This window comes from Ursus maritimus, unplaced genomic scaffold, assembly GCF_017311325.1.
Source record: "Ursus maritimus isolate PB19 unplaced genomic scaffold, ASM1731132v1 scaffold_20, whole genome shotgun sequence".
Taxonomy (NCBI): Eukaryota; Metazoa; Chordata; class Mammalia; order Carnivora; family Ursidae; genus Ursus; species Ursus maritimus.
This window is the reverse complement of record NW_024424453.1, coordinates 40,861,847-40,882,033: the sequence shown is the minus strand read 5'-3', so window position 1 is coordinate 40,882,033 and position 20,187 is coordinate 40,861,847. Positions and strand designations below refer to the sequence as shown.

At 33.4% G+C, this 20,187-nt stretch overlaps 1 protein-coding gene across 1 annotated transcript in view; it reads left to right on the top strand.

Annotated features, from left to right (window-relative positions):
- TOP2B (DNA topoisomerase II beta) overlaps positions 1-20,187 on the top strand; it is a 46,973-nt gene that overhangs the window by 8,457 nt on the left and 18,329 nt on the right. The window contains exons 5-23 of the mRNA XM_008711581.2: positions 1,269-1,414; positions 2,268-2,365; positions 3,499-3,711; positions 6,422-6,595; positions 8,176-8,277; positions 8,359-8,496; positions 10,159-10,297; positions 10,617-10,774; positions 11,042-11,167; positions 12,098-12,208; positions 12,285-12,390; positions 13,893-14,002; positions 14,347-14,439; positions 14,527-14,641; positions 16,051-16,172; positions 16,370-16,518; positions 17,069-17,300; positions 18,869-19,003; positions 19,551-19,751. Of these exons, the coding sequence (XP_008709803.2) occupies positions 1,269-1,414; positions 2,268-2,365; positions 3,499-3,711; positions 6,422-6,595; positions 8,176-8,277; positions 8,359-8,496; positions 10,159-10,297; positions 10,617-10,774; positions 11,042-11,167; positions 12,098-12,208; positions 12,285-12,390; positions 13,893-14,002; positions 14,347-14,439; positions 14,527-14,641; positions 16,051-16,172; positions 16,370-16,518; positions 17,069-17,300; positions 18,869-19,003; positions 19,551-19,751 (2,668 nt within the window). The remainder of the gene's footprint in view (positions 1-1,268; positions 1,415-2,267; positions 2,366-3,498; positions 3,712-6,421; positions 6,596-8,175; positions 8,278-8,358; positions 8,497-10,158; positions 10,298-10,616; positions 10,775-11,041; positions 11,168-12,097; positions 12,209-12,284; positions 12,391-13,892; positions 14,003-14,346; positions 14,440-14,526; positions 14,642-16,050; positions 16,173-16,369; positions 16,519-17,068; positions 17,301-18,868; positions 19,004-19,550; positions 19,752-20,187) is intronic.

Below are 20,187 nucleotides of genomic sequence, written 5' to 3'. Positions count from 1 at the left end.
AAGATGTGCTAAAAGTTATTTGTTAGTTTCCTTCCTTCCTTCCTTCCTTCCTTCCTTCCTTCCTTCCTTCCTTCCTTCCTATTTAATTTGATTTTATTAATTGATTTCCCCCTGGATATGTGGTTTTAATTAATTTTGGCTTTTATAGCAAAGTTTTTAGTTGTGTAACTATTTCTAAACCTCTTCAGAGATTAAGGTATGTATGTATGAGTGAAACTATATATCTAAGAATAATTATGAATCAGATTGTCAAATGGTAGCTTTTTAAGCCAATTCTTAGTGTTGGTTATGAAGCTGTGTTTCTTTTTCTTTTTTTTTTTTTAAAGATTTTATTTATTTATTCGACAGAGATAGAGACAGCCAGCGAGAGAGGGAACACAAGCAGGGGGAGTGGGAGAGGAAGAAGCAGGCTCATAGCAGAGGAGCCTGATGTGGGGCTCGATCCCACAGCGCCGGGATCACGCCCTGAGCCGAAGGCAGACGCTTAACTGCTGTGCCACCCAGGCGCCCCTGAAGCTGTGTTTCTTTGCAAATTTGGCTTTTAAATGGGTAAAGGCATTATAGTATATACTACTCAAAATGATAGAGTAGGTGAAATTTTCCATCAGGACTACTGCCTATCTCAAGTTGCTATTAGCTATAGGAGCCTCTACTGCATAGCATTCAGGCTTAAATCGTGGTTTTGTGATAGGAAAACCTAAAAAACCTAAAATAGGTAAAATCTAGATGTTTTAAAACCATTAAAATTAGGTTATGACAGTGATTGCCACAATACAAACAACCCTGTAATATTTAGGGTGAGAATGGAATACATTTTATACTGTTTGTCCTTTCCATATGTACTGCTGCAACAGTTAGGGAGTGAAAATGGCAATGGCTGCTGGCTCTGCAGAGCTTGTGGTTCACAGGTGGTATACTGGTAGAATGAAGCAGGAAGATCATGGCTAATATATATGAAAACAGAATCTGGAGCTGACTTCTTGTAAAAGCTTCACCGCTTTTACTATTTTCTGGGAGGTTGAGAGGAGTTTCTTTTCTTGAGAAATTTTTCAGTATTCCCTGTAGGTCTTAGCGGCTCTAATTTGAGTTATGACTCAGGTAGAAATGTGTGTCCTTAGCAAGTATTTTCTTGAAAGATGAGTATCTTCCAATTAGTAGTGGCTGGCGTTTTGCTTATAATTAGTGAGGTTTGTTCTGGATTACTTTACCTTTTATGGAAATTAATATTAAACCATGTTAAGCTCTAAACTCTGCTTGTTTATTTACAGTGAATCAAATATTGTAAGCATTTGGAATAATGGGAAAGGCATTCCAGTAGTAGAACACAAAGTAGAGAAAGTTTATGTTCCTGCGTTAATTTTTGGACAGCTTTTAACATCCAGTAACTATGATGATGATGAGAAAAAAGTAACAGGTAAAGTCTAAACGGCTGATTGGAATTTTTATTGAATTTTCTTTATATTTCCAACATAAAATTTAGCTATTCCTGTATAAAATATTACAGAAAAGGAAACCTGTGTAGCTTTATTGTGAGAGAATTCTTTTCAGAATTATTATCTATAAAAAACTATCATGTGTAAGTATTATTTTGATTATAGTCTGACAGAGACATTTTAAAAGCTTAATTGATAGTACTTTGGCTTATGCTACAACTCCTGGAACTCTAACCTGGCTGACAATTTGAGTTTCAAATTAGAGTACTGATGGAAGTCAGATGTATGATTCCTATAAATGTGAATTTCTTATTGCAAAAGACATTTTTGATATCAGTTAAATTCTAAACTGTTTTACGAGGGTCAAGATTGCAAATCTGGGTTTTATAAATAGAGTTGAAGTGCTTTGATCAAACCAAATGTTTTTCTGCTTATTTCCATTGCCCAGGTGGGTTGATGGTTTTTATTTATTTTTTATAACCAAAGCTTTAGGAACTGATAGAGATTACATTTTTGTAATAGAGAAGTAACTTTGATAGAAAGCTCAGATTTAATACTCACATAGATTTACTTGATTATAGGAGATAGCAAGCTTAATTTTTTTGAAATTGACGAAGTTAATGAATCTACAAAATTCATGTTAATTATATTACTGTATGTGCATAATCTTAATTGTATTTTTCTTTAAATGAAAAAATCTAAATATACTCTGAAATATTTGGTGATTGTTAAAATAATGCAGTAAGTGGAACTATTTTGCAACAGACCTGTCCCATGGTAGGAAGTTCCTAAAATCCTTTTCATTAAACCTTTCACATTTGATTGTTCTTACAGGTGGGCGCAATGGTTACGGTGCAAAACTTTGTAATATTTTCAGTACAAAGTTTACAGTAGAAACTGCTTGCAAAGAATACAAACATAGTTTTAAGCAGGTATGATAGAAAAGTGTCTAATTTTTGTGTGTGTGTGTTGTGTTGGTTTGCTAAGATAATGGAACCTTAGGTAAATGGCAGTGATGCCTATATCACTTTTTTTTTTTTTTAAGACATTAAGCATGTCAATAAAGACTTCAGAAAGCCTAGGAGATTTACATAAATCTGTCTTTCTCCTGTCCCTTGAAAACGAAGAGCTTTATTTAATAGACTTTTTCTTTAACATTGTTAAGAATTACTGATAATGCCTGGAACCTTACAGACTAATTGAAATGTATCCACTTAGCATATTTGAAAAATTCCTCATTGATTCATCAAATTCATATTCCAAAATTCAGTCTTTACTCTGGTAGGCCTTTGAAAATAGTTTGAAATTTTACATAAGCTAAAGTAATTTGATCAGGGAAAGCATACTTAAACTTATTTCTGTAAAATTCTAAATGGTTATGTTGAAGAATTTGAAAGTTATTTTACTAATAGTGTATAAAGTTGTGCAGTTCATTTTGCTTATTTTCAAATGAGGTTATTATAATAGTGTTCCCCTCCTCCCTTATCTGTGGTTTCACTTTCCACGGTTTTAGTTACCCGCGGTCAACCGCGGTTCAGAAGCAAATGATCCTCCTTCTGACATATCGTTGGAAGGTCAGTAGTAGCTTAATGTTCTGTCACAGTGCCTACATCATTCACCTCACTTCATCTTGTCATGTAGACATTTTATCATCTCACATCATCTAAGAAGGTTGAGTATAGTACAATAAGATATTTAGAGAGAGAAAGACCACATTCATATAACTTTTAGTAAAGTGTAATTGTTCTATTTTATTTATTATTATTAATCTCTTACTGTGCCTAATTTATAAATTAAGCTTTATCATAGGTGTGTACAGAAAAAACATAGTATATATAGAGTTTGGTACTATCCATGGTTTCTGGTCTTGGAACATAGATAGGGACTACTGTAGTAGTTTTTTAAATTTATTTCATCTCTAATATCAGTTTCAAGGATTTGTTTGGTTTGTTGTAAAGCTGGAAAATGGATATAGTTATGGTAAATGAATGTATTTCATGAACTGAGTATGTATTATAAAATATAGAATCATTATAGAAATATTTGAGTATTTTTTCTTTTAAAGACATGGATGAATAACATGATGAAGACTTCTGAAGCCAAAATTAAGCATTTTGATGGTGAAGATTATACATGCATAACATTCCAACCAGATCTGTCTAAATTTAAGATGGAAAAACTTGACAAGGATATTGTGGCCCTCATGACCAGAAGAGCTTATGATTTGGCTGGTTCATGCAAGGGGGTCAAGGTCATGTTTAATGGGAAGAAATTGCCCGTAAGTGTCTTCTAAAATAGCAAATGCTTTGTTATTTTCTGGGTACCTTATAGTTAAATCTAACTGCTTTTAGATTTTAGAGCAATTAAAAATACAATACAGGATTCTATTTTACTTTCATTTATTCCATATCCAGAGCTCCTGATTTCTTGGTATAGCTCTAAGTTTCTGATCTTAATCATATTTCTTCTGCCTGGATATCTTTAATTTCTTTTAGGTAGGTCTGGCAATAAATTCCCTCAGTCTGTTTGAGAGAGTATTTTCCTTCACTTTCAAGAGATATGGAATTTCACTGGATATAGAATTATGGGTTTACACTATTTTTCTTTTAATGTCATCCAGTTGTCTTGTTTGCATGGTTTCTGCTTAGGTGTTTCTACGGGGGTTTGTTTTTGTTTTTTTCATGTTGTGTATTTTTTCATTATATTTTCCTGAGCTTCTTGGATCTGTTTGGTGTCTGTCACTAATTTTGGAAAAATTTTGGCCATTATTTACAAATATTTCTTTGCTGTTCTTCTGGTATTCCAGTTATGCATAGTTTATATAGTTTGGTATTGTCCTAAGCTCCTGGATGTTTTGCTGCTTTATTCACTATTTTCTCTTTGTGTTTCAGTTTGTTTAGTTTCTGTTGCCCTATTTTTAAGTTCACTATTTTTTTCCTTTAATATGTCATGTCTGTTGATGAGTCTGCCAGTGGTATCCTTCATATCTCCTTCTGTGTCTTTGATTCCTAACATTTCCATTTGATTCTTTCTTACAGCGTCCATCTCTCCACTGAAGTTGTATATTCTCTGCCTTTTCCATTAGAGCCTTTAACATATTAATCAGTTATTTTAAATGCCTTATATGATAGTTAAAACATCTGTGACATATCTGAGTCCGGTTCTCATGATTGCTTTGTCTTTTCAGTCTGTTTTTTCTTGCCTTTTGGCATGCCTCTAAGCTTTTGTCGACAATCAGCCACATCGTATAGGATAGTAGATATAGAGTATATATATAGTATAGGTTTGTTGTTGTTACGGGCACCAGAAACTTAAAATTCTTCCTTGTTTTTGTCTTTTGTTTTTGGGCCTTGCCTTGGAGCTGCCCCTCAAGAAGGGTCTGTCTCTGCAGCCCTACCCACTGAAACCCAGTTATTATTGGAGGCCTGTTAACATGGTGGTAGGTTGTAGGATACTTATGTCTGATTGAGTCTCAAGACTTTGGAGTACATACTTGCCCTGTTTCTCAGGGGTTTGGCCTTCACAAGTGTTTCTACCTCTCCTCTAGAGGTAGAGATTTTTCCTCTGCCCTTTATTTTCTTCCCCTAACTGCAGCATGTATCCACCAGTATTCTCATTTAGTATTCTTCAGGCTCCCTGCTCCTTAAAATAAACTTTTTTTTTTTTTTCCCACTTAAATGAGATGGGAGTGGGATGAGGTAGGGCTGGAATTTTTTTTTTTCACTTATTCAATTGGCATTTATTTATTATTTTTTTAATTTAATGATTTTTTATTATATTAGTCACCATACAGTACATCCCCGGTTTCCGATGTAAAGTTCAATGATTCATTAGTTGCGTATAACACCCAGTGCACCATGCAACACATGCCCTCCTTACTACCCATCACCGGTCTATCCCATTCCCCCACCCCCGTCCCCTCTGAGGCCCTCAGTTTGTTTCTCATAGTCCATAGTCTCTCATGTTTCATTCCTCCTTCTGATTACCCCCCCTTTCTTTATCCCTTTCTTCCCCTACCGATCATCCTAGTTCTTATGTTCCATAGATGAGAGAATTCATATGATAGTTGTCTTTCTCTGCTAGGGCTGGAATTATTTTATTCGAGCTATAGTGATATTTTACCAATACTCTTTAGCAGTATCCTTCCCTCTACAAATTAAGGTTTTTGTTTTGTTTTGTTTTGCTTTTGTGGATGGGATGGGTAAGGGAGATGAGTCTGGGTGGCATTCCCAGTGGCTGCTATTATTCTCTCCCCCAACCAGCAGCACTGTGGTGGGGGGAGCTTTTTCTAGATTTTCCCTGACCTTCCCTGTGAGAACCTGCTGGAGTTTCTGGAGAAAAAGCCTGTAAGTGTAGGAACCCCTTATGATGACAGTCCTCAGGTACTTCACATGCTCATACTATCCACACTTGTCCTACAGCAACTTGTCAGAATTTCTGGCTTAATGTACCTTTCGGTTTATATGGCATTAGGCAGCTTCTGCCTCACTTAAGCAAATTGCTAAGTATTCTGTGTCTCCCTACAGACATCTGTTTCTCTTCAGACTCAGGATGGCCAGCTGTCCTGTGAATTCAGTTTTTTTAAGGGTTCTTGAAAAATCAGTTTGCTGTCTGACCAGCTGTTTTCTTGTAAGGGCAGAAGCTTCTTTTCTTCTTTTTTTTTTTTCTTTAAGCCTTCTGTATGTCTGAACTCAAACTAGACATCTACTTTGTCATTTTAAAACTTAAACTTTCGAAAGAGTTTATAATAATTTACCTGTCCAGCTGTCCCTTCATAACCTCTCTTTATCAGGTTCATATAGAAATGAATTCCTTTTTAAAGGGCAGGGATCAAGGAATAGAATGGGGAAAGTCATGAAGGTTTGGATCTGAGGAGTAAGAGCTGTTGTGAATGAGGGAAAATGAAAGTGTAAGAGTACCTGATGGCATTCATCTAGTTGAGTTGTCAATATAAGATTGTTTATTAGTTTTGGTTTTCAAATTAATAGGTAAATGGATTTCGCAGTTATGTAGATCTTTATGTGAAAGACAAGTTGGATGAAACTGGAGTGGCCCTGAAAGTTATTCATGAACTTGCAAATGAAAGATGGGATGTTTGTCTCACGCTGAGTGAAAAGGGATTCCAGCAAATCAGCTTTGTAAATAGTATTGCAACAACAAAAGTAAGTGTGCTAAGTTTTTGTTGCCATGTCAGTGATAGAACAATGCTTCATTAAAAACAAAATAAAAATCAATAACAATAACAAAAACCCCAAATCTGCTTTTGTGAAATCAAAATTGGCTTATGAAAATGAAAGCTTATTTTCTATTAAAACAACTCTTATAATTTATATAAACATCCATTGAGCATTGAGTTGATATGATTAGTGTTTATAGTTGAATACATTTATATTTATGAATTTAGAATGTTAACACATTCCTTAGTCTGTTCGGAGTTCAGACTGTAAAAGAAAGAATAATAGGAGAGGAGTCTGTTTTGGGGTCAGATTGCGGAACATGTTACATGCCACTCTAAGGAGTTTGAGCACTCTTCTGTAGGCTTTTGGATTTCAAAAGTGAATGAAATTTTTCTTGTCTAAGAGCATTTGTCCATTGATCATAATAAAGTCTTAAGCAATATAAGCATGTATTCTAGAATAATATAAAGCAGTCATTTGGTAATTTGTCACTCTTGTTCAAGTTTTAACTTATTTTTTTTAATACTCGTTTATAATCTAGCATCACTTCCTCAAGTCAACAAATTTTGCATCAGTTACGATTGCATTTTGTTATATGTAATAGAAACCTAATATACAGTGGCAATAAAGATATAAAGGTTTTATTTTTTCTTATAACTGGAGACAGGGAGTCTTAGTTTGGTACAGTGACTCTACAGCGTCACCACGGACCAGGCTATTCCTGGCTTTCTTTTCTGCCATCCTTAGCATGTGGCTTTCATTCTCATGCCTTTAAGATACCTGCTGTCTTCTCTATACCTCAATTCCAGATTCAATGGAGAGAGAAAGGGACTGGGCAAATGTGTATACCAACTAAATCACTCCCTTTTTATCAGGAATACAGTAGTTTTCCTGGAAATCCCATCTGGTATACCTCACTAACATCTCTGGCTAGAACGGAGTCTCAAGTGGCTACCTGTAGCTGAAAGGGAGTCTAGATTGATTAATATTTTCAACTGGGCATGTTGCCAAGTAGAAACAAATTTAGTTTTTTTAATAAAGGGGTATATAGACATTGGATGGCCAACTGGCAATGGCTGCCACATTCCCTAAGTTTAAATCTTGTGTCTGCCAGTATTCGTTCTCACGTCCATGTTTTTTTTGATTGTTTTTACTTTGTGTATAGTTTTATACAGTAGGCTAATTGGCCCTAGAGCCAAAAAGACCTTATTTTTAATTTTTATTTATTTTAAAGATTTTATTTATTTATTTGACAGAGAGATACACAGTGAGAGAGGGAACACAAGCAGGGGGAGTGGGAGAGTGAGAAGCAGGCTGGGATCGTGACCTAAGCCTAAGGCAGACACTTAATGACTGAGCCACCCAGGTGTCCCAAGACCTTACTTTTTAAATCCCAACTTTGCAATTCTGAGATTCATATTATGCCTCTGAATAATTGGGTTAATGATACTGACTCCAGAAAGTTGTAAAGATTAAATGTTCATTCAAGGAAAAAAAAGAATATGTAAGTATTTTGCTACCCTAACTATAGAAGACTTTATATTCTATTTTTTGATCCTCTTTAGGGTGGACGTCACGTGGATTATGTGGTAGATCAAGTTGTTGGTAAACTAATTGAAGTAGTTAAGAAAAAGAACAAAGCTGGTGTATCAGTAAAACCATTTCAAGTAAGTGGTGCTTTATATATTCTTTTGAATTATTAAATGATAACAGTTTTGATGACCTTTTTTTGGGTATGTTTTCAACAGGTGAAAAACCATATATGGGTTTTTATTAATTGTCTTATCGAAAATCCAACTTTTGATTCTCAAACTAAAGAAAACATGACTCTGCAACCTAAAAGTTTTGGGTCCAAATGCCAACTGTCAGAAAAATTTTTTAAAGCAGTGAGTAAAATTTTTATTATTTCTCAGTGTGTTTTTATTGAGAGTTGGTTAAGTAGTTTTCTTGATTTATTTATTCTATTTGTGATTAGTTCCTCTCTTACAGTAACTGTGGGGTTAGGCACTTACACGATAAATTAATAGACTTAATTCTGAAAACTAAGTATAGACTTTGTTTTGTAAAACAATGGATTGTTTTGCGAGGTATAAAAGTAGGGAATCATGTAACTGATTGTGTTTTTAGCTTTTTATTGGCCAGCTAGATTTTCCTCTAACAAACATACAGGTCCTTATAGACTCCTGATTTCATCTTTTCTACTCCTTTCAACTTCATCTGCTGATTTTTACCTTTGTGTAGTTTTTTATTTTTTTAAAGTTTTGATAATCTATGCATAATATAAAATTTATCGTATTCTACATCTTTTAAAATTTCATTTTACTTTGCACATATTTATTTGGACTGTTTTAACCTTTCTGAAATGAGGTGAGTACAAATAAACTGAGGTTTATAACTGAGCCTTGCAGTTTTTAATAATTTCTCATAATCTGTTGTATATAAGCAAAATTACCTCACTTCCCTTGTTAGGCAGTACCATCAGTAAACCTATATTAAATAAGCATATGTAAAGTGTCTTTATAAATATTTGCACTGGGAATGTAAAGATGAATAAATCACAGCCCCTCCTCTTTGGAAGTTTATAGTTTGGTGGAGGACTGTTGTGTAATTGCCATAGAAATAATTTACTTATTACGTTCTGGTATTTTGTAAATTCAAAGCTTTGCTCTCACAAACAAGTTTTTTTCAGGTTCTAGCTTAAAGCCTATAGAAATAGTACTTTTGCTTCTAATGATGAATTCTGAATACAAAAGACCCTACATTAATGTGTTTGTAAATTTCTGCCCTCATAACATTCATGATGAAGTGATCTGATTTTAGATTTTATACTTTTTCATTTTGAGTGGATTAAGTTTAGGTTTGGCAACATAGTCCACCTCTTTTTATATCTCAAACGTTCCAGAAAACTATTGCTTACACCTAAAATCAAACTACCCAGGATAATGAAAAATAGCTCCAACTTGGAATTTCTTCACTCGTCTTTTTGGGTTAACATCTTGGCACATAATTAACTCAATGCACTGCATGGTGACACACAATATATGATGTTGAAATCCTCATTACCAAACTTTTTAAAGAATAAGGAAGATTCATATGTTCTTAAATTTACCCTAATGTTTCCTACATATTAATAGTTTTTGTCATAGCAAATTCAAGATTTGTGTTTTTGAGGAATATAAGAAATGTCAGTGTCTAGAATTTCCCAGCTAGTAAATTCATGGGTGGATCAGGTTTTACCGTGTTAATTTTAACAAAATTTACTTGTAACGAAAGCTATGTGTATTTTTCTTGGGGTTATTATAGTAGAGTTTTTTTTTCATGTTTCAGTAAGTTGCCCTGTAGTCATCTGTTTGTGTTCTGTACAATAGGTTATTGTGTGTAGCTGCCTGAGTTAGCTTTAGAGTAAAATTTGCTAGTGTATATCATTTTTATTATGATCACCATTAGTGTTTCTCAATATAACTGCACAGATTCCAAGTATTACATTAATTTTAGCTAAGTGTATGAACTTCTGGCTTGATTGTATATCATTATTCTTTGATTTTTAGGCTTCTAACTGTGGCATTGTAGAAAGTATTCTGAATTGGGTGAAATTTAAGGCTCAGACTCAGCTGAACAAGAAGTGTTCATCAGTGAAGTATAGTAAAATCAAAGGTATTCCCAAACTGGATGACGCTAATGATGCTGGTAAGATTCAGATTTTTTTTTCAACATTTTGATTTTTTATTTATATAGTTATAGAAAATATTCATCTTTCACATATAGAGCATACAGTTTTATGCTCGGAGTATAATTTTACTTCATTAAAATTGCCATATGTACCACATATTACCAGTTTTCAGGGTATAGGAATTCAGTAAATTTTACTTAACATTTAAACTATGCTGAGCATAATGTTACTCTTATAGTTTTTTACTGTCATCATTGTGATTATTTTTCTGGCTTCATTTTTCTTATTGGTAAAATTAAAGAATTTGGAGTATATGTCATTTTTAATATCTCTCAGGTGGCAAACATTCCCTGGAGTGTACACTGATACTAACAGAGGGCGACTCTGCCAAATCGTTGGCTGTGTCTGGATTAGGTGTGATTGGGCGAGACAGATACGGAGTCTTTCCACTTAGGGGAAAAATTCTTAACGTACGGGAAGCTTCTCATAAACAGGTATCTTTCTCTCTCTTTCTCATATCTCCACATACATATGACATTTTCATACTTTATTAAAATTGTTGAATTTTTAAAAGTAAATTCTGGCTCACTTTTTATATATTTCAACACTTAAAAATTTTTTTTAAATTTTTAAGTACTTTCTACAATGTGGGGGTTGAATTTACAACCCTGAGATCAACAGTCGCATACTCTACCTACTAATCCAGCCAGGCACCCCTCAACACTTTTAACATACTTTGAATTATTTTTCTTTTTGCACAGATCATGGAAAATGCAGAAATAAACAATATTATTAAAATAGTTGGTCTACAGTACAAGAAAAGTTATGATGATGCAGAATCTCTGAAAACTTTACGCTATGGAAAAATTATGATTATGACTGATCAGGTTGGTTTAAAGGTTGCCACATATTTAAAACTTATCTTTTTCAGAGTGCCCTTTTGATATTTGTTTTTATGAGACTTGCTCCAAGAAAGTAAAAGGGAAAATGACTGTACACCAAAGGGGGGGAGTAGAAAACATTCAATGGCGCTGTTTGTGTGAGGCGCATTTTATATTATCTAACTTATTGGGCAACTGTCTTTTTGGTTATTTTAAAAATGTTTTTAAATGCAATAAATATGAAAAGAGTAGAACGCATGGTAGTATTATGGGGTTGAAGCCTACCTATAAGTTGACAGGAAATGATGAAATTTATAAGCAACAAAGATTAATCAATAGGGTGATGGATAATGTTTGTATATGATGGCATAATTTGGAATTTGCAAAAACTAGGACTTGAATAGTAAAATGGCAATAATTAGGAAAGAACTGGAAAACCAAAAGAGAAGAATTTCATATGCAGCCAACTGCATGTCTCTCATGTACTCTAAATGAAAGCATTTGTAGAGAAAATCTTCCACTGAAAAAGCTGCTGTGTAGTTTCAAGCAGAAATTTAGTAGTTTCTATATCAAGATAAGACTTGTGAATACCTTTACTTCATGGATTACTCCTTCCCTTGTTCAGTGAATTGTAACCATGTTTTATGTATTTCCATCCTTAAATCATTCTTTTAGTGATATCTATAGAAAACATAATGATAGTACATTTTGTAATGACAGAAAGATTTAATCTATCACTAGCTATATTCATTATTTGAATTTTAAGAAAAAATTCTTTACTATGTTCTTCTAAAGGATAATCTTTACTGGTTTGTAAAGTGCAGTTCCAAAATTTGAATGGAATTTTGCCTGTGCTACATTCATACATTTTAAAATTTGGTTATATAAATATGTTTTATAAAATTATTATAGCACTCTTTACTAACATTTATTTAGGATCAAGATGGTTCTCACATAAAAGGCCTGCTTATTAATTTCATCCATCACAATTGGCCATCACTTTTGAAGCATGGTTTTCTTGAAGAGTTCATTACTCCTATTGTAAAGGTACTATTTAGATTAATATATTTTTATACTGTTGTCTTAATAGCAGAAAACTAATTTTTTTTTTTTTTAATTTAAGGCTAGCAAAAATAAGCAGGAACTTTCCTTCTATAGTATTCCTGAATTTGATGAATGGAAAAAACATATAGAAAACCAGAAAGCCTGGAAAATAAAATACTACAAAGGTTTGTATTGTAAAATACTTAAATTTTGTGAAGTTACCACTGACATAAATATATTTTTAAGATCATTATAAAATATTTTGAAAGTTTGTTTTAGACTACAAAAAGAGCTAAGGCTGATTTTTAAAAAATTTCTGGAAAATTTTATAGAAGTAGAGAGTGGTATGATAGGCTTCCCATGCACTCCAATAATCACCATTTCACTACCAATCCTGTTTATCAAAACTCTTCTCATCTCCTCCCTATTAATTTGAAATAACTTCTAGATTTTATAGTAGTTCCATAATACTTTAGTATGTATCTCTAAAAGAATGTTTAAGAAATGTTCATAATTTCATTATCATACCTTTCTTTAATCTTAAATATTCAGTCAGTGTTAAAATTCTCCTGATTATAATAAAAATGTTTGTTTTGTTTTGAATCTGGATCCAGTCAAGATCCACACATTGCATTTCGTTTGATAAATCTGTTAAATCTTTTTTTTTTTTTTAAAGATTTTATTTATTTATTCGACAGAAATAGAGACAGCCAGCCAGAGAGGGAATACAAGCAGGGGGAGTGGGAGAGGAAGAAGCAGGCTCATAGTGGAAGAACCTGATGTGGGGCTCGATCCCATAACGCCGGGATCACGCCCTGAGCCGAAGGCAGACGCTTAACCGCTGTGCCACCCAGGCGCCCCTAAATCTGTTAAATCTTAATATATTGTTTCTCTTTTCATATTTTCTTCCTTGCAGTTTATTTGTTCAAAAGTTGGACTGTTTGTCCTGTATGATTTTCCATATTCTGCATTTTGCTGATTATCCCTGTAATTTCATTAAATACATAGTATGTTCCTCTGCCTCTTATTTTCTGTTAAGTGGTAGTTAAATTGGAGGCTTGATACAGATTTGGGTTAGATTTATGTGGCAAAAACATTTAACAGGTGGTATTGTATATTTATATCAGGAAGCGTGTAATGTCTGATTTTTCTTGGTCTATTAAAATTGATCTGTTGGTACAGTTGTTGCCAGCTTGATCCATCAGCTTTTCACCTAATGGTTTTAAACAGCCATTAATGTTCATAATTCATGTAAATTTTTTCAGCTTTTTTGAAGAATTGACAAAATTACACATATCTAAAGTGTACAACATGGTTTGATATATGTATATGTTGTAAACTGATTACCACAAATTAATTAACATATCCATCACCTCACATAGTTAATTTTTTGTGTGTATGGAGGGAACGTTTAAGAGCTCTCTCAGCAATTTTCAAGTATACAGTATAGTATTATTAACTGTAAGCACCATGCTATACATTAAATCCTCAGAACTTATTCACCTTACAATTTAAAGTTTGTACTCTTTGATTGGCATTTCCCCATTTCCACCTCTCCCCAGTCCGTGACAACTACCATTTTACTTTCTTTTTATGAGTTCAACTTTTTAGATTCTACATGTGAGCTCATATAGTATTTGTCATCTCTGTCTGGATTTTTTCCAATTTTATTTTTTAAATTGTGCAGGGTTGGGTACCAGTACAGCCAAAGAAGCAAAGGAATATTTTGCTGATATGGAAAGGCACCGCATCTTGTTTAGATATGCTGGTCCCGAAGATGATGCTGCCATTACCTTGGTAATCAAGTTAATTAAAAAAATTTTTTCCAGATATCCATCCCCCTTGCTGTCATACCTTTCTTCCTAGTCTTGGTTTTCTGTAAGTCTCTTTTGAACTCTGCTGCCCAAACTAGTTAATCTTAGCGTTTCTTTACCCTAGTCTCACACACAGATTATGCTCTGCTTTCAAAGTTCTTTAATTGAAAGACTTCTGTTCAAGTTTATTTTTGGCAAAAGCCTATTGGGGAAAAAAACTCAATTTCTGAAAAATTAATAATTAGTTCTTTGCCTTTATAAATTTTAATCGTATAATGAAATTCATTTAATTTTTAATGTGTGAAATTGTTACCTGGAATCTTTCAGGCATTCAGTAAAAAGAAGATTGATGACAGAAAAGAATGGTTAACAAATTTCATGGAAGACCGGAGACAGCGTAGGTTACATGGCTTACCAGAGGTTAGTCATAAAGAGTGGTGGTCTGGGGGAAGAGACTAAAATTCATGCAGGAATAATGACAATGTTGCTATGTAACTTTTCTCTTAGCAATTTTTGTATGGTACAGCAACAAAGCATTTGACTTACAATGATTTCATCAACAAGGAATTGATTCTCTTCTCAAACTCAGACAATGAAAGATCTATACCATCTCTTGTTGATGGTAAGTAGCTTTTGTTTTAAAATCTCTCTCACTTTTGTATATAGTTATTGAGTATATGTTAATTTCATGTACTCTAAGCCATTCTTATAATAAAATTTAAAATTCTGAATTCGTTTTTGAGATCCTTTGGTAGGACTGAAATCTTTCCTATTTCTTAATTTGAATCCCTTAAGCTCTTTTTTAAGCTTTTCAGGAAAATTAACCTTAAAGCCATTTCTTAAAAGTTTTGCCCCAGGTTCATTGCAGACTTTAAAAAATATAAAGTAAAATGGGATTTTTATAAATTTGAAAATAGTTACCTGAGACTAAATTTTAAAAACACTTTATACCTTGGTACCCCAAACCTAACTTATTAAACTTGCCAAAAAAATATTTAGAAACTGGTATCCGATAGAGCAGATTTTTGTCTTCTATCTAGAAATATTTAATTTTTGTTTTATAATTTTTAGCAGGTTGATCTTTGTGTTACTTGAGTTTTTAGCTAATAGCAGATGGTTCTATCCATCCATCTAATTCAGCTTTAAGTTACATCCCTTCTATGAAATCTTCTGTAACAATTGCAGTCTAAATTGGTTTCAGATGCCTAAACTTCTATTCCAATATTGTGTGCCTCTTATTTTACTTGTGTCAATTTTGCCTCCTCAATTAGATTATAAAATTCTCAAGGAAAGTGGCCATATTTTGTCATCTTGTTTCTACCATGCTCTGAGCCCACGATGATGATGATAGCTAGCATATACTGAAAAGTTTATTACTGTGCTCATTGGCCTAGAGCAAGAAGAATGATAAGGAAGCAGAATGCTTTGCTTGCATTATCTCATGTAATCCTTATGATCACCCTGTTAGGAAGGTAATTATTTCTCTTACACTGATGAGGACGCTGAGACTATTGGTTTAGTAATTTGCAAAAAGTCAAATAGTAAATGGCCAAGTTGAGAAGAGTGTACAGATCAGTGAGATTCTAAAGCCTGCATTCTTAACTGTCACAACCCATCTCTTCTTTATAAGGGTTTTCTGATTTGGGATACTCTAATAATATACTTTTTAGGCTCATTGATGGTTATACTACTTGAGTTACAACCAGACATTTTGGGTGTCTGAATGTTTGGGAACTCGGCAACTCCTGTGAAAGGGATTTGGTGCTATTGAGCATTTCTTTAAGACCGGAAGGGGTGGTCTTTTACCTGGCACCTTACTTTTGGAATAGGCTGAGATGGTATAAAAACATGTTACTCTGTACTTACTGTGTTACAGAATCTCAAGTAACAATTTTAGTTATTTTTCAAAAGCAAACTATATCTTTGCTTTTTTTCTCTTGAATATATAGTACATTGTTGTCATTAAAAGAAACATTTCAACTATATCTGGAGTAATATTTTTAAAAGAGTGTTGTTCTTTTTAAAAAATAGGTTTTAAACCAGGACAACGAAAAGTTTTATTTACCTGTTTCAAGAGGAATGATAAACGTGAAGTAAAAGTTGCCCAGTTGGCTGGATCTGTTGCGGAAATGTCTGCTTATCATCATGGAGAAGTAAGCATTAAGATTGGAATCAATTCAAAACTATACTTACTGGCACGAAGAATGATAATTAAGCATAATAAAGTATTTTTTCTTTTATAAGTTCTCTGGAAATGTAAGAGAATCAAGAATTTGGATTTTAATAAAAATTAGAGAATATGTATAGAAAATTTAGAATATTAATGTTATATTCTGTTTCTATGCTATAGCAAGCATTGATGATGACGATTGTGAATTTGGCTCAGAACTTTGTGGGAAGCAACAACATTAACTTGCTTCAGCCTATTGGTCAGTTTGGAACTCGGCTTCATGGTGGCAAAGATGCTGCAAGCCCTCGTTATATTTTCACAATGTTAAGGTAACAGTTTGCTGATACAGTGGTATAAAGTTCTATTTGAAGTATATTGGAACTAACTAAATGTTTAATAGAATTATAAATATGGAGAGATGATTGGGTACTCTTTTGAGGGTAAATGTTCTAAATTATTTGATTGCAAATAGAATGAAGTTTGTCGATCTCAGTGCTTGTGAGTTATTAGTGAAACCAGTCCTAATTAATGTAAGGATTTTTTTCTGGTCCAACTTTACCTTTTAGGCTGAAGAAGGGTTTTGGGGTTTAGTCAGTATAAGAGGAAATAAAACATGATTTATCAATACTAAGAAATTAGGTGGGCTAGTAAGTAAGCGCATAAGTAAAATAGGGCTGTTTTATTCTGGCTTTCTGCCTTTTGTGCTTATTTTATTTCTGTAGCTTTCTGGTGTAAGTTTAGGTAAACTGTATTGTTAAGTACATGTAATCAAAATTTTTAAACATTTTTCTTAATTTTTGAAATGTAAAGTCTTTAATTATCTAGAAAGTTTTATTTCCTAAAACAAGACATTTTTCCATATTTTTTTCTTTTCATTAGCTCTTTATCAAGACTGCTTTTTCCTGCTGTGGATGACAACCTGCTTAAATTCCTTTATGATGATAATCAACGTGTTGAGCCTGAGTGGTATATTCCTATTATTCCCATGGTTTTAATAAATGGTGCTGAGGGCATTGGTACTGGATGGGCTTGTAAACTACCCAACTATGATGCTAGGGAAATTGTGAACAATGTCAGACGAATGCTAGATGGCTTGGATCCTCATCCTATGGTAATTATTTAGAACTTATTGCTTATATTGTTTATTTAACAAATGATAATGTATGAACTACAAAGTCTAGTCATTTTAGAAAAGTTAATGGAACCATTTGCATTTTGGAACATATTGCAGACAAATAAAGACCTTATTAGTGTGTAATTTGATATGAGCTTATAGTAAAAGATATAAGCTTTGGAAAAAGCCTGTAGATAAGGATTATGGGGAAAAACTGTACTGAAAATTAAAAATAGCTCATATTTCAGGTTTTCAAATATCTAAATGATATAGAGAATAATGTTTTTATGACAAAATTATATGCAATTTTGTTTTTGTTCTCAAACTAAGTCATATTAGAGTTGTAAGGAATCTTAAAAACACATTGTATATATTTTAATGTATCCCCATTTTTAAAAATTTTTGCCCTTATATCCTCCACTGTGCTTGTTTTTGCCCCAAACTCCCTCCAAGAAAAACTTCTCAAATAAGTGTCCTCCCCTTTTCTATGTGATTTAATATCATCTGGAAATTTCCCTTTATCATGATACACTTAAAGTGTATTTGTATTACAAAAATGGTAGTGTGCATTGTAGAAAATATAAATAAGCAAAGAGGAAAAAATACTAAAACCAGCATATGGAAACAAACTTCATATTTTTCTGTATTTCTCTCCAAGTTTTATTCCATTCTTATATTTTAAAATAAAACATTGTGTGATTTAAAATCTGTTTTTCTCCTTAAATACTTTAAAGTACTTTAAAATATTTCTAAAAGAAGCATAGAATGCTTTATGATTATAGTGTTTTAATTCTTTCAGATATATTTTAGAATGTTAAGACAATCTATTTGGTCAATACATGCTTTTCATGTGCTTAGTATGTATATATATATGGATAGATACTTATATGTGTATATAGATACATATACATATATATGTAAGAATATTCAAAATCGAACAGGGTATGGAAGAAGAGTAGTGGTCTGGAAGGCAAATTATTGGAAAAAATTTAGAAAGATTGGGCCCAGACTGTGGAAGGCTTTCAATATAACATCCAAGGAGTTAGATTTTAAAGGATTATTAATCTAGGGGAGAAGGAGGTATAGAGGCAATAGATTGAAAAAAATATCCTAAAGATATTCTAAAGAGACTAGGAAAGATGATGCTAAGGCTTTTTTTTTTTTTTAAAGATTATTTGAGACAGAGAGAGTGTGTTTAAGAGCAGGGGGGAGGAGCAGAGGAGAGGGAGAAGCAGACTGCCCACTGAGCAGGGAGCCTGAGGCTGGGTGGTATCCCAGGACTCTGAGATCATGACCTGAGCCGAAGGCAGACACTTAACAGACTACCCACCCAGGTGCCCAAAGCTAAGGTTTTGAGATTGGGAGATGCTGAGATTATATTAACAGAAGCTATGAATTCAAGATTAAGTGATTATTTGGAGATGGACTATTAAGGATGAGGAATTGAGTTTCAGTCATGTTAATCTGTTAGTAGCAGTAGACCATAGATTAAGGGGCATTCAAATATTATACTGGCAGTTAGGAGAGAAGTCAGGGCCTTAAGTTATTTTTATTTTCCTCTGCAGCTTCCGAACTACAAAAACTTCAAAGGAACCATCCAAGAGCTTGGTCAAAACCAGTATGCTGTCAGTGGTGAAATATTTGTGGTGGATAGAAACACAGTAGAGATTACAGAGCTTCCAGTTAGAACTTGGACACAGGTTAGTAGACGTATTTTAGCTGCCTGTCAGGAGAGCAGTGCAGTGCTTTCTGGTAAGAATATGATTCGTCATTGTTTGTATAGTGTTTAAAAATTCCTATATACATTTTTGACCCATCCAATTAAATTTGTGCTTTGAATATTCAAATAGTAATTTAAAAGTTTAATTTCTCTAAATGTAGAATGACTTAAGCCAGCTTGGAACCCTCATAAACATGGTTAAGAAATTCATGTCAGTATCAGCTGTTACAGATCTAAAAGTATGCGTGTCATCTCCTGTCAGATGTAGTTGATGTGATCCTCTTCATACTCTCGGCCTTTTCCTTGCCCTTTGGTGTATGAGCAAATCAGAACCATTATGTTGTATATCTTCTTTCACCATTGAGAGCCCCATATATTGTCCTCTGTAGTGCCTGGGCAGATGATAGGGAGGTTTTTCAAAAAGAAAAACCCATCAGAGTTGGGAATATCTAAAAATTGCATGACTTGTAGTATGAGAACATGAGTGTGTGTCAGGAAAAGATTACTTATTTTTAAATCTTTTATAGGTATACAAAGAACAGGTTTTAGAACCTATGCTAAATGGAACAGATAAAACACCGGCATTAATTTCTGATTATAAAGAATATCATACTGATACAACTGTGAAATTTGTGGTGAAAATGACTGAAGAGAAGCTAGCACAAGCAGAAGCTGCTGGATTGCACAAAGTTTTTAAACTTCAAACTACTCTTACTTGTAATTCCATGGTAATTGATTAGATTTACTATTCACTTAATGCTTCTTCCATGCCATAAGTAGAATTTTTATAATTGGTTTCATGATGGTTGTGGCTGTAGTAAGTCTGAATGGTTTTCCCCCTGTATATTTGATGAAGAATGTAAAGGTGCATTCCTTTAGATTATTATCCACTACAGTATCCACTACCCTTAATCCCAACTCTCCATTTGTGCATCTGGGCCTGAGCACATGGGATATACACACTGACTGAAAGTTACAGGAGTGATTGGTGCAGGATTTTCATGTTCCTTATGCCTGTCTCTATAAGCATTTTAATTGTGGAGTACTTATCTCCCCATAATTCTGATCTGCTTTATTAAACTTGTATATTTGTGTTTGTATATAATTGGAGAGAAAGGTAGAAAGTGAACATGTGTGATTACCCTCCTTCCATTCCAAATTAGC